Source organism: Simochromis diagramma, unplaced genomic scaffold, assembly GCF_900408965.1.
Source record: "Simochromis diagramma unplaced genomic scaffold, fSimDia1.1 OVJJ01000816.1, whole genome shotgun sequence".
In the NCBI taxonomy this organism is placed as follows: Eukaryota; Metazoa; Chordata; class Actinopteri; order Cichliformes; family Cichlidae; genus Simochromis; species Simochromis diagramma.
Genome location: NW_024386908.1, coordinates 14158927 through 14174085, shown reverse-complemented (window position 1 = coordinate 14174085; position 15159 = coordinate 14158927). Strand labels below are relative to the sequence as shown.

General features: G+C 40.4%; 1 protein-coding gene across 2 annotated transcripts in view; it reads right to left on the bottom strand.

Moving 5' to 3' along the window:
• lin7a (lin-7 homolog A (C. elegans)) overlaps window positions 1–14057 on the bottom strand; it is a 45254-nt gene extending 31197 nt beyond the window's left edge. For both annotated transcript variants that reach the window (XM_040035563.1, XM_040035562.1), the window contains exon 1: window positions 13943–14057. In XM_040035563.1, the coding sequence (XP_039891497.1) occupies window positions 13943–13979 (37 nt within the window). In that variant the 5' untranslated portion in view covers window positions 13980–14057. The remainder of the gene's footprint in view (window positions 1–13942) is intronic.
• Between the last annotated feature and the right edge of the window lie 1102 nt (window positions 14058–15159).

Here is a 15159-nt window from a genome sequence, read left to right as displayed (position 1 = left end):
CCCTTTTTCTAATATTAAGATATCTCAAGGATTAAATGTATAATTAAACTTCTTTATACTGACAGAAAGGGGAGTTTCACTGGTCCGGCCCACTTAAGATTAAAGTGGGCTGTATGTGGCCTATGATGTAAAATGAGTTTAACATCCCTGACCTAAATGTCCTGACATTTTCCTGAGCTCACATGTGAAAAAATTTCATGATTCATATAAAGGGGGCTTGGTTTTTGCTTCCAAAGGAGACTCAGGTCCCTACAAGTTTGACTTGTACTTAACAGATTCTCCTTATGTCCCCACTATATGAGTAATACCAGCACACACACACATCCGTGTGCTGGTATTGAATTCTGGGAATATTGAGCAATTCAGCAAAGCAGATGACAGACTGAAAGGCTTTTGCTGCATGCAAGCCAGCGGGAGGTAAGAAAAGAAGCAGTACTGAGCTCTGACCCCTGCGAATACTATATAAGGTAATGTGAAATGTACAGTTTCTATTTCTTTAAAAGGTCATTTGGGGGCATTGTGCTGTTATTAGACGGACAGGAAATATGGGGAAAGAGAACAGGGGAGTGACATGGTAAGAATCCAGCTGGCTGTAAATCAAATTGGGGACTCATTCCTCAAAGCACTTCCGCCCATGTGGTATGAGCTATAGCCAATTGGCTGTCAGGGCTACCCCCTCTGCCTGTTTCTATTTCAAGCACTCTGTAATAAAGCACTGAGAATTTTATTGATTTGCTTGAAATTGCAGGGGTCAGTTCCCATCATGAGAACAAGGCACACAAGCGACAGTCCAGTCATTTAATACGGGCTTATTTAGAGCAAACAGTGGTGTGACTTTTCAGGGAAGTGCTAATTAGCCATTAATCTAATAACCAAGAGTTTCATTTAAAGACAGCAGCTGCATTTTTGCTATTTTTCCTGGTGTGTTTTGTCTGTCAAACATTAAAGATTCTATCACTCCCAGTCCAAGCACCGTTAGCCTTCAGCATGTTCCCGCCTGTTCCAATCACCTCAGCCCTGCACTTACCTTCACACCTGCTTCTCATCCCCAGAGGGACTGTACACCAAGCCCCTACTGTTACTGCCCCTATGCCTGCAGCTTCTCTCTCTCTCTCATTCGGCACAAAATGCAACTGAAAATAATAAGAAATAAAATGACAACAACAGCGGAAGCGTCTCTAATTAAGAAGCGTTAAACACAGATTTAACGAGACACATGTTAGCAGTTGAGCAAAATAAATACACTGCAGTGAGGATCTCGTGCTTTCTTCAATGCTTCGCTTATTCAGTGTTGTCCATGCTGAGTCGACACACTTATGGAGGGTTTATGCTACAGTATTAGAAGCCTAGCAGCTCTCTGGGCTTTAGTTGGGATCCCACACAGTTTCCAAACACCATATTTCTGATTTTATTTAAAAAAAAAAAATAAAAAAAAAAAAAGAAGGACTAAAAACAGTTGGACGTGTCTTATTGCTGGAATAATGAAGCGTTGTCAAAGTTTCTTGCACGTGTCGGTTAAGCACAAGGTTTCCTTTGGCAGCAGTGTGTGACACTTCAGGTTATGGCATTAGTTACACAGGGCTGTCACTCAAAACCAAAAATAAAAGTCAGTTGGAAAAAAAAAAGAAAAGAGGAACCAAGTTACAAACAACACTCTGATGTGGAAGTTGCGGGTCTTTAATAAAAACAGGATGTTATCTAAAATCTGAATTCTTGACTCCTGCTGTGAGGTGTTAAGCATTCAGGGACATTGTGCTGGCATGCTTAGGTTCCTCCTGTCCTCTTACACGAAAAGGTCACTGCATATCAATACAAAGTTATTCCGAGTGCTCACATGGTGAAACAAGACACCTGATGGTGGTTATTTTCCTTTAATCTGTCCGATCTCTAATTGATATTCTGGCCTTTACGCCTGTTTTCTGCCCTGCCTGTTTATTTTTGGACCCCTTCTCGCGCTTTTTTGGACACTTCGGCTTGTTTGTGACCTTTTGTACTTGGCCGACGATTTGGTTGGACGTCAGCCTGCGCCCGCTTAATTAAACTTTGTTCTTAATTCTTCTGTCCTCTCTCAGGGCTGGCATGAGTCTGTGTTACTGAGAGAGATTTATCGTTTTGTACGTCACATGGTCAATTTAACCTCTCCTGTTATCGAATACGCCCAACCACCCTGCCAAAAAAACAAAAAACAAAAAAAAAACCAATGGGGTGAATAAAACATTCTTTTTGTGTTTTGCAAACACTGAAACTTTTTTCAAAATTTAATTCCCTACAGCTAAACTTGCAATGGTCAGGTCTCCCTTGAAAAACAGGAGTGGGAATTACTACTTAAAAATATGGCAAACTTTGCCTTAAAACTTTAACGACAGGTATAAAAGCAGTTTGTTTATACCCATATAACACTTTTTATTAATTCAATCCCCCCATATGAGAGTTTAAAGTGCCAATACATTCTTAAGCATGCAGCACTAACACATATATATATATATATTTTATCAAGGTGAATACTAAAGGTTACTTGTACGCCTGAATATATAAAAAAAAAAAAAAAAAAAACCAAAAAAAAAAAACCCACACTGATTCTGAATAGCTCATAATGACTTGGTACACTTCCAAGCAGCAAGGGCAACGGTCTCAGAGGTTTACGAGCATTTCTTTCTAATTACATGCAGGTCAAGGGCCATCCAGATATTCCCCCCCCCTCTCTGCCATTATTGACTTCCACGTGCTCATTAGCACCATTTTCCTTATCCGCATCAAATACTTTCACTAGGCATTCGGAACTTGACTTCAAAGATTGATGTTGCAGACATTTCTGCCAGTGCTTTCATCTCGTTGATCACAAGTGATGCCTTCCCATTTCCTGATATAATCTTTCCAGCTCAAATCGGGGGGGTATTTTAAATTTCAGAAGATCTGCATCAAACAGAGAAGCTGCACAGTTTAAATGCAATTAAATTGTGCAATGTAAGCTATAGAGAGTAAAAACTGAAATACTGTGAGTCCATGTTTGCCATGCCCTTCATCTTCTGCCATTACAAGATGATATAATTGCAGGTGGACATACAAATCTGAATGTAACGTAAGTGATAGCCACACGCCTCAAACCAGAGATAACGAAATGTCTGCTCGCGCTGCACAGGCACGTTTCCTCTTTGATGCTTCCAGTGATATGTGCTGTGAATTAGTGGGACCAGTGTGATGGATTATGTCCTGCAGATCGCATTGCCCGCTTTGTTTATTTCTTTAGTTCAGCCACTGCGATTCAAATGAACCACACATATTTAAGCACAAATGTCCCACGGTCACGCTTCACTGTGCACTGCTCTGTGTGTGCTAAATGTGAAAGTGGGCCCCGTTAGATGAGCTGTGTGACGGATCAGAGGAAACCCACGGAGAGGAGGCACTGAAGGGTGATTTTTTTTTTTTTTCCATGACAAAGCAGCTGAGATGACCGCAGGGGATCATAGTTACGTCACATCACCAGGAAATCACTCCCAAATCAGATGTGCAGTGAAATGACATATTACATTACCTAATAGTGCAACAGAGGGGGGCAAATCAGCTTAGTGACCTCTATTATAACAGTGACATAACAGTGGCAAAAGACCATAATTATCAAATGTTTTACTTGCAACTGAGCAAAAAAGGCTGACAAAACAAATGAAGCGTAGTTCAAGATAACACCAAGTATACGCTCAACGCCCACATGGCATTCCTGTTACATGCGAGGTCTATGAATAAACTTCAGCTGGAGGTAGTATAGGAAATGCAATTCCATCCTTGACTAACCACCACGGTTATACAATAACAACACACATGAAAACTACCAGATTTAACGTGTTTTACTAACATCTGAGGGAAGGGCCTTGAAGTTGGGGGTGCTGGTGTGTGTGCACACGTCAGGCATACACAGTCAATCTTGCAACTATAAAGTCTCCATACAGCTGTCAAGATAGGCAATAAGCCTGTTTGCAAACAGATGACTAGAACCTATAAGTGTATTTTACCCAGCTCAAGAGCCAAAGGTATAGGATGAGTGGATCGATCAAGTCAGAACTAAGCTTAAGAAAAAAACAATCTGTTATGCTTAGAAGGCTGACTAAAGTAAATGAAATGTCTTAAGCTTTAGTCTTTGTCAGTCAAAACGCACTGGCACACATGGTTATAGAAACTGTGAGTCGATGACTTTTTATGTGGGAACTTTGTGAATTGTTTTTTGTCTAATAACTAAAAGTCAGGGCAGCACGGTGGCACGGTGGTTAGCACTGTTGCCGCACAGCAAGAAGGTCCTGAGTTCAATTCCAACATCAGGCCGGGGTCTTTCTGTGTGGAGTTTGCATGTTCTCCCAGTGTCTGCGTGGGTTCCCTCCGGGTACACCGGCTTCCTCCCACCGTCCAAAGACATGCAGCTTGTGGGGATAGGTTAATTGGATAACCCAAATTGTCACTAGGTGTGAATGTGCAAATGAATGTGAGTGCGAATGGTTGTTTGTCCCTGTGTGTTAGCCTTGCGACAGACTGGCGACCTGTCCAGGGTGTACCCCGCCTCTCGCCCTATGACAGCTGGGATAGGCTCCAGCGCCCCCCGCGACCCTGAAAAGGATAAGCGGAAGTGAATGGATGGAATGGATAACTAAAAGTCATAGCAGAAAAATAAAAATAAACAATGACCAGAAAACCACCGCTTTAGCATCTGGTTCATTTTTTTTTCTGTTTATCCATTTCAGGGTTGCGCTGAGGCTGGAGCCTATCCCGGCTGTCATAGGGTGAGAGGTACACGCTGGACAGGTTATCAGTCTGTTGTAGGACTAATACAGAAAGACAGACAACCATTCATACCTATAGCCATTTTAAAGACACCAGTTAACCTAACATCAGTGTCTTTGGACTAAGGGGAGGAACTGGGGCTCATAGGGGACCGAAGGGGACCGAAGGATGTCTCCCTATTGCATGAGCTAAAATGGAATAAACAAAAAAAAACATAACAACTAATAACTATTACTCATCTCTCTTCATCAGCCTGACCCCCCACATGCACATACATGTTCCTGGTCCACTTCTAAACCATTTGGTAGAGACAACCAATCCTTTCCTTCACGCTCAACAACTCTCAGCCTTCTAGTTTCTGCCTGTCGGCCTTGTCATGCCTCTTTTCTCGCCTTTGTGTCCACATGCTTTGCCTTTTCGACCTGTACGTTAAATCAGCACAGTGAGCCCTTGCCTTTGATTTCTGCATTCCTTCTGGTTCATTTAAAGACATCTGCTAACGCTACACTTCACGGGGATCGTGGCCCAAATAAGTGTTTTCCCTAAAAATGCAATTCACCACCATTCAACTCTGGATTTTACTGACTTTTACTCCAAAGTTAAAAAAAAGAAACAAACCAAAAAACCCCACAAATTTATGCTGGGGGGGGGGGGTTTCAATGTGCCCAGATGTGTTCAACATCTGTAAAAAATTTTTACACTCATTTCAATAAAAATTCTGCTTCGTTGAGACATGCAAGACTGTCAAATTTAGCATATCTCTGAGGCAAACAGATGGTATGCAATTAAGTCATTCTCACTGTGTACTCTGACAGATTCTTCTCCAAAGTACGAAGAAAAGGTGTTGATGTTGCTGTATCTAAATGAGGATATTTTTTCTTATGAATAATGACACAAGAAAAAAAGTATCTTTCTCTCTAATTATCTGCCAGAAAAAAATAAAATAAAACAAGAAGGTGTCCCGAAGTGCAAAGGAAAACCATGGGTTGTAATTACAGAGCATCTCTATGAGGAGTAGTGACATTGGTCGGAGTAAATGAGCATCAAGATGCAGTTACAGTGTAATGTACTGCTGCCATATTATAAAGAGTTATGACACCAGGAGAGATCCCGTCAGCAGTTAATTTCCCTCTGCTATACGAAGGATGAGGGCATTCTCATTAGTGATACTTACTAATCAAACGAGCCGAGTTCTGGGTGACCTGATAGCTGAGTGGGTAGGCCTCAAATGCCCCGAGCAGCGAGTCCCAAGTTTGATTCTTGGCTGGCAGGATTATTTGTTCTCTTACACTTTCGCCCCCGCCGTGATTGCTGTAGGAGTTACTGACTGAACAAAGGCTCCAAAGTCATCCAGCCCAAGTTTTCTTTAGCTATGTACAGTAGCTGTCAGGAGTATAAGTAGACTAAATTTTCTCAGAACTAATTTTTTCACTCTGTACAGTAACATTTATGAAGGTCTCTAAAAAACCCACCAAAACAACATTAATTGCAGCATTAAAGCCACTAAAATGTAGATTATTTTCAACTGCACAAGACAGATTTTATTACCGAGTCTTTCCTGTGCTTTTATGCTCTGATATCATCAGTTCAAGGGAGTCTAGCGCTTCAAACAGACTTCAAATACCCAGGCAAAGGCTTTTTCACTATCCAGAGAGATTCACGTAGTATTCCTTTTCACATCTCAGTGCGAGATCCTACATGAATGTGACCGGAAAACTTTGAGCAAAGTGTGCCAGCTGTATTCACAAAGAGACTGGGAGATAATTGAGATCTGAACTTTACATTGAAATTTCCTATCGGCTCTGGGTCACAGGTGATGATGTTCACTTTTGGTCTGCTTTTAATCATATTTGAAAGAAAAACATTTTTAATAATATAAAAGTACCAAGGAAACTTTTATTTGTTAAAAAAAAAAAAATGGATAACTTGATTGTAGCTGAACTTGAATTTCGAAAATATGACCGAGTTACATCAAGCTGAATATAATTGAGCCTGGCCAAGCAGTTCTACTTGAAAATGACTAATTTTTTTTACAAAGGCAAATACAAAGTCTTGGCCATATCTAGCTGTTCTTTCTTGATTTTCTTTCTTCTTATTCAGGCTGCTCCCTTTAGGGGTCACCACAGCAGATGATCTACTTCCACCTGAGCATCTTCTTCTCCTGTGTGGTCTTTCTCTTTTCCTCCCGCCCGGCAGCTCCATCTTCAACATCTGTTTTCCAGTATATCCACTATCCCTCCTCTTTACATGTCCACACCATCTTAGCCTTGCCTCTCTTACTTTCCCTCCAATCTGCTCAACCTGAGCTGTCCCTCTGATGCATTTTTAATCCTGCCCGTCCCATCACCCCCAATAATAATCTTAACGTCTTTAACTCTGCCACCTCCAGCTCCGCCTCCTGTCTTTATGATTGTGCCACCATCTTTAAATCACACAGGTCTCACTACCATCTTGTAAACCTTCCCTTTCAATCTTTGTGCTATCCTTCTATCACAAATTACCCCTGACACTCGTCTCCACCCACTCCACCCTGCCTCCACCGCTCTTGTGAACCATCCATTGCTTTGAGAATTTAACCCCAGGCATGTAAACTCACCAACTTTCACTATTACTTTTTCTTTCAGCTTCATCTTTCTTGACTTTCTAACTAATTAAAATTAAATAGAGAAGGAGAATAAGGAAAACTGCTGAACAGGGACATAATCAGTGGAAGAAACTGATTATAGCATTGTAAGAGATCCCAGCTGAGGATTTGTTGATAGATTGTGTTATAAGTGCCGAACTCCAAAGATGAAAACAAGAAAAAAAAAGAAAAAAAAATTATAAGCACCAAAACTGCAGTTCCTCTAACTTCCACTTTAGGCTAACTCTATAAGTGAGTCAATCTCCACACACTCCCTATTACAATGCCCAACTTTAAACATAAATAAACACATTTAGAGGCTCCTGGTACAAAGAACAGTTTTGGTTTCTATCGCTAATTTTTCACTCTATCATATTCTGTATTTATTTATAATCCATAAAGCCCCAACTTTTGGGAATTGAGGTTATATAAACTAACAGCCTAATATTAGAAAACAACTAGAGCTAGCTATTAGCTAGCTAACCACTAGCTTGCTAATAGTTAGCAAGCTAACTACTAGCTTGCTTGTTTACATTGCTATTTCTAGAGGTGTACATTGGACCTCTTAACCATGTCTATGTTGTTGGCATCTTTTGGAGCATTTGAATGATTTAATTCTCTGACAAATACTGTGTCTTACCTTTTGGCAAATTCTGCTCGCTCTAGTTATTTTGGATGACTGAAGTTCTTGAAATATTTTATCAATATGCTGTCACCAATCAGCAAGTATCTGGAGTATTGATTGGAGATGAATGCAGCTTCTAGACAAACCAACAACTTATATATTGAACAGAACACATGATGTAATCCCTTTCCTAGAACAGTAGTTTAATATTTCTCATTTTAAATTTTACAATGTAAAAAAAAAGTATCTAAAACAAATATTGCGGTATAAAATGATTATAGCTGCCACCGTCTGTGTGGCATTATACCCTGAAAACATCAGGCTGTGACTAAAAAAGGTCATCCTCATCATTTGTTGATTAGAGAAAAGGCACAGAGCTGAACAAAGCCACAGTAACACGTAATAAAGGCTTCAACGCTCCACAACATTGTTGAGGGGATGTTTTTGCACTGGGCTCTGTTCCCATTTCCTGACATAATTAGTCATTTATAGCAGTTTACAAAACTTAGCCTAATCCATTTTCAGTATTAAAAGTGTCAGTTTGACAAAACTGCAACAATGTAAATAAACATGTCCGCGTCTGTCTGCGTTTATTAAACTGCAACGCTGAGATTTAAACCTGCGATCCACTTCTCAAATACTAACTCTAAATGAAATGCTGCTTTCCATCTCGGAGGGTGACAGGCAGAAAAAGTCTCTAATGACCTTTCTCTGACGGGAATCGCACCTTTGTACCCTGAGAAATGCTATCCAGATGTCATGCATCTGGGAGTAAGTTGTCCTGAAAAGCCCTTGCCATCTGCCGCTGCCACTTTGACCTGGGTGCCCTTGGCAACTCTGCTGCTAAAGGCAGTGATAAAAACAAAAGAAATCACAGTCTGAATAAAAAAAAAAAAAAAAAAAAAAAAAAAGAAATGGGACAACCAGGTTCTCTCCTCATGTCAAGAGAATAAGCTTTAATTTGTCCAACTGCAGCGATTCCCTTATAGCACAAGAAATAAATCACTCCTAGAAGGGTAATGGCTCCTGCAGGAGCCTGTGGCGAAAACAGAGCCAGAAAACATCACACTCTTATTGTCGTCTTCATCCTGGGTAATTACTGGGCAATGTCCCTCCAAGACAATTACTGAGAGAACCTTTATTTCTGCATTAACAGGAGGCCATTTAAAATATAGACAGCTATAAGTGACGTCAGCTTGTCAGCACCTCCTTAATCCCTTAAACACAGCCATGTGCATGAGTGGATGTGATGGAAATATGTTCTAGCCGCAAATGGATGAACTCACAACGATCTCTCAGATCTTGCAGTTATTCATTTCACTGTGCTAAGACAAGAAGACATAAACTGTATAAAAAATGTTCTATTCCAAAGGTCCCTGCAACACAGTGAGGAAAAACAAAATGATTCATAACAGGTTCTTTCTACTGTTGACATTTGAACTGATCACGACCTCACAGGAAGAAATGCACTGCTGAGAAACCACTTTCTTGTACATGCTGTACAGCTGTAGGTTTAAGGAACATAACCGCAATCTTCTAACAATGATAAACCAATGCATTCACCCCTAACACAGTTTCAACCTGTAAATGGCAAATGGACTAGTTCCTGAATAGCACTTTTTCTACTCTGCTTGACCAATCAGAATGCTTTGTGTAACATGTGTCATTTACCCATTCACACAAACACTTTTTTCTCTGTCTAAGCACTTTCCATCTAACTTATCTTATCTAACTTTTGTAATCTAGTCTCATCTAACTTTCACACTGGGAGCGACTCAGAGTTCAGATTGTCGCCCAAGGATACTTTGGCAGGAGCACCCATGGATCGAACCACTAACCTTCTGATCGGTAAATGACCTTCTCTAAATCTACCTTCTAATCCACGGCCACCCTAAACCTCTGTAACAAGCAGCTAAATTCAACAATTTTACATCTATGTTTTTGTATTCGGGGGAATGGAGAATTTGTACTAACTAAAACAGATACAGCATGGATATTAGAGTGAGTGTAAAGAGTTAAAATCTTCCTTCTAGCTATGGTCAGTGCAATATCCAACAATTGGGTTTGTGGAAATGAGCATGAAGCCCAGGCGTAATCACCAACTCGTTTGGGATTGAAATGAACAATGGCAGCAAAGTGAAGGACGAATAAAGATTGCTTTGCAGCTTCTAAATGAACAGACTGGTGGGGATAAAGAACCGATCAGTGTCTTCATCCCATAACATGTGGTGCAGAAGAGCTAGGAACAAACATCTAATCTTCCTACCACAGGTTCGGGGTTAACTTGCTAGCTCGGAAAACTGCAAACAGCGGGGGCTTTTGAGGGGAGACTTCCACACCATGTTCCTTGTTCTACAATTGTTAACACCAACTACATAATGCCAGGCGTCTGCTGCACATCATTCACTGGTTAAACTGATGAAAATCTCCATCAACTTTTTGCTCAATTAAAGACTCTAAATGAAAGTTAGCGGTAGATGCCATTACATCATGGATTGGTGATGGATCCTTTGTCACCGTCACCATCTTTGTGTTTTAAAACAAGAGGTAACCAGTGATTAGAGGATCTTACTGTGAAACTAAGAACACTTCATACTCACTGGCTAGCAACTTAAAATTACAAGTCATTAGCTAATGAGTATAGACAATCCCCCTCTCTGACTGTAATAATGACAATATCGTACAAAACTGACTTCATGTTTTAATCAATACATCCTGAAATTAGTAACTGAGTCCCGAAATTCATCAGGAAAGTGTTTACTGAGGCTGTATTCTCACAGATGTCTACACAAGCAGTGTTTTAGACACAGAGTGGTCAACCCTGCTGGCATTCCAGACATTTTTTTATAAAGTGAAGGACTTTAATGCAATTAAAAGGAAGGACTACAATTCAGCAAATGAGCTTTATTAGTTCAATGTTTTTGAGCTGAATTCTGGACCAGGCAGACCATTATAAAATAATGAATATGACACAAAAAAAAAAAAAAAAAAAAAAAAAAAAAACACAACAACAACCAGTTAACAAGTAACACAGATTAACACACAAAACTGAAATGGAGAACGTGGCCAGCATTATCCTGCCATCACTGGAAACATGCAGCTTGCTGGCGTTGTCATGGTACTGGTACTACGTTTCTGAACAATATGCAGTTTATTTTTTGAATATTCTATGTGATTCTTAGGTTCATAGTTATATTTACGTCATGTATAAAGTATGCTTCGGTTCTGTGTGGTTTTCGAGTTTTTTTCCGCATTGTCTAGTCTTCTCGTGTGTTTAGTCAGTCTCGTCTTCATGTTTGTTTTTCTCTTATCTCTGATGTTCCCTTTCTGTCTCCTCAGTCAGTCATCTCCCCACGTCTGTTTCTCCCCAGTCCCCGAGTCAAGCCTGTGTGGATTAGTCTTCATCTCCGTGTTTATCATACTTCCTGTTTTATTTTGACAGTCTCGTGTCTAGTGTAAAGTGCACTCAGTTTCGTTTCCCCTGTCCCATTAGTCTGCATTAGGTCCAGCTATGTTGCCACCTGTTGCCACCTGTTGCCCATCCTCTCGTTATCCTGTGTGTATTTTAGTCCTCAGTCTTACTCTGCTCGTTGTTGCATCGTCCACTCATGCTATCTTTGAGGTCCTTGTTTCCTGTTCTGTTGGTTCTAGTTTCAACCTTGTGGGAGTTTCTGGTTTTTTGTATCCTTGTTTTTTCTTTGAGCTTTCAAGCTACAGCAATAAAGCTGCCTTACTTAGTTCATTCCATTGTCTCTGAGTCCTGCATTTGGGTCCTGAAACATAGCCGTACCTAATAGATGTTTAAATTTATCTCTGGAAGTTTCAGTCACAGTGCCCTCTACTCTCACTGTTTCATACAGAAAGGTTTTCATCTCCGGTGTGTGTCAGTTTGCACTTACATAAATGCCACATCTACTGAGAATAAAAGGCTTTTTTAAAAATTATACAGCGAAGTTCAAATCCATTGTTCTCGACGGTGCTTGCTTATCACAGTCATTTCCTTTGACAATAACAGGAAGGCCAATGATGTAATATCTTTTCATCCTGCTGTGACCCTGCAAGCCAAGTGGGAGCTCTGGAAATGAACATCTCTGTTCCTTTTCTCCCTGCGTGCATTTGACAAACTCAGCAACCCGGCAGCAAAAGCCTCCACCCAAAAACGAGAGGAGTGCACCTTTTCATTAGCAATTATAGTGTTTTCACCAAAGTGGCAGGATCCGAGGACAAGAAGCCTATAATGTTGCCTGGCTCTGACAGCTCCTGCGTGAAACTATCATTACTACTGTTTGTGCCATTACAGCTGCATTTTCCAGCTTGTGGGTATGGATCAGGCCCCGTGTGTACACACGAAGGTCACAGCTGAGTCACTGCCCAAGCAAATGACTAAGATCAGACATGGCTGAATGCTGACAATTTATCAAGTTGCAGGACATTGCTCCTTGCCTTGCTGTTTAAAAATCTGTTTATCAGCTTAGCAGAGCCTCCTTTTTTTTTAAATAAATCTATAGTCTACTATGAGACATGGGTGGGAAAAGCTTAGGTTGCATTGTTTATCTCATTGCTAGATTCAATCTGTGGCTCATTTCATTAACTCTGCGTGTACAGCACTTCTGCAGCTTCCCAGCAGATTGTGCACCTGTAAAGCTTCACTGCCCTCAGACATTAAATTTCACTGAAGAACAAATTGAACATACGGAAGGGAAAAAAATAGCATATTTTAGCAGTAGATGTTAATGTGGTTAATTACTTAAATCACCAATAACGAGTGACATCAGTCAGATTAATCCCTGCAGAATAATTAATAAAGAGTATTTATATACTTCCCTCATGTGGCTTGGGAGGAGAGCTGACGCTGGCTTTACTTGGCACAGAGTAAAGCGTTAAGGTGTCTGCTTTCTCTATATTTGACGGTATCCATTCCCTATACAAGGCTTGCGCAATATTACATTTCACCAGCGGATCTGCATTTGGTCTGAATGTGCGACTGGGAAGATTTTTTCAAAGTGACCTCAAAAATAGACTCCTTTAAGATGAAAGTGTTGAGATGTAAAGGGCATCTTCTCAAGTGTACAGGACATTTTGTATTTCCTCAAATCTCCCAGAGGAATTACTATGATATTATGAGAGACCTTAGTGTATTTTAAATATCTGTACAGCATCTTTAGGTGGGAAACTGAACATTTTTTCAGCCTACATGCATTATTATTGTATCTTATGAATGAGATCAGGGGACTAATGTGTGTCTAAGTTACAAAGTCTGTAATTACTAACAGCTCTGAACGCTTACTGAGATGAATTAACAAAACAGGCTAGGCAACATCACAGGACAACATTAACCCTCAACTGCGGTTTGTTTGCACACCGCTTCCAACAAGTACAAAACACAACATCTACACCCTGATGAGGGAACCAATCAGCCAGTCTTGCACCTGTCCAGTTCAGATAGCCTGAGAAGTTATCTCCCGTCTAACAAAGTAGATTTTTCGTGTCAAGGCGCTTTAGGATTTGAGCGTTATTGTCTCCGCCAGATGAAGATCAAAAAGCGAGCTTTAACGGGACAATGTTGCCAAAGGGGTTACGTAATACAGATGAAATTAAACGGGACGCCTTGTAAGTGGTTTAAGGGTATTAATTTCAAGATGTTCGTGCTCGCAGAAACCCCCTCGGTAGTTTGACGAAAGAACTGAGCGCTCCGGTCTGGAAAAATACACGGACGGAACCGACGGGCTTTTATTTAGAAAAGCCAGAGCTCATATTGCCTTGAAATAGCGACTCGCGCAGACGATGTGTAGGAAATCCGAGCTGGGCACAAACACCAAAAAACATCAGAATCTAACCAAATCCTCGCTCAAGTTTTGGGGGGTAAAAAAGGTTGAAAACAATCTCTCCGGTGACATGCACAGACTGCAAAGCTCCGAGCGCCTTACCTCGATCCAGTGTGAGCGGTTGGACCACTGTCGCCATGACTGCTGTTTACTGGAGACTGAAGAGCCTACAGGAGCTGCAGCATCACGGGGGGAGAGAGAGAGGTTGGGAGTGGCTGGGAGAGGATTAGACTTAGACTATCTCCATCCATCTCCGTCACCTGGTGCTGTTATCAGCTTTTTGCACTTTATGCGCTGCTGTTTACGCTCGTAATGAAAAATAGTGTTCACTGTTTTTTTTGGCTTTTTAAAAAAAATTTTTTTAAATCATTTGGATTTTTTAAAAGGGAAAATTAATTTGATAACATATAAAAACCAAAAAATACATTAAAGTTTTTTAATTATTTACATTAGATAAAAAAATATATTGTCTACAAAAAAAGTGTTGGAAGCGCTTTAAAAGTGCACTCTTTCTAATGGCCAGCAGGGGGAGACTCTTATGGTTGTACCAATACCTTGGCTTTAATTTATGATCTCAGGAAACCGTTTCCCCGATTAGTTTATGGTCGCAATGCTAGTTTTGGGCCTCACTGAATACACCATAATGTTTAATTGACGGACTTCTTTAGATTAAAAAGGTAGACTAAAGCATGGTATGTTTTACTATGATTTACAAATCACTTGCCTATGAGGATGCAACGTCTCTTAGTGTCACATATTCCTCACATATGTCTTGATGCATGCTCAATCATCCAGGTAAGTAAATCCCAAAAGGTTGATTCTGTTCATTTGGACGAAAACGTTAGGTCCAGATGAACAGAATCAACCTTTTGGGATTCCTCACATCTGGTTTCAAAGCACCTTCATGCTTTACAACAGGGCTCTGAGAGGTCACAGTGCCTACATTTATCTTTAATACACAATCTTTGGATTAATCCTGTGCTGTATATAAAAGATGGACTTGTGAAAACTTTGCCATACTCTGCAGTTTTTCTAATGGCTAACAGGGGGCAAAAAGTCTGATCGTATAGCGCTGCAGTCTGACAATCATATGATTCATTTCGTTTTGCAAGCTACATTTAATTTGGAAAAGCTGAGTTAATGTAACCTTATCTCAATGAATGAAATCAATAAATAAAAGACGTCCAGCTTTTCAGGAGAAAGAGTAATGTGTTAAGTTCAACAGAGAATGCGGCCGTGTTGTATTCAAAGTTTTAATGTTGAACATATTGTTTAAAAAACAGGATATAGGCCGCAGCTGTGATATCAGAGTTCCCTTT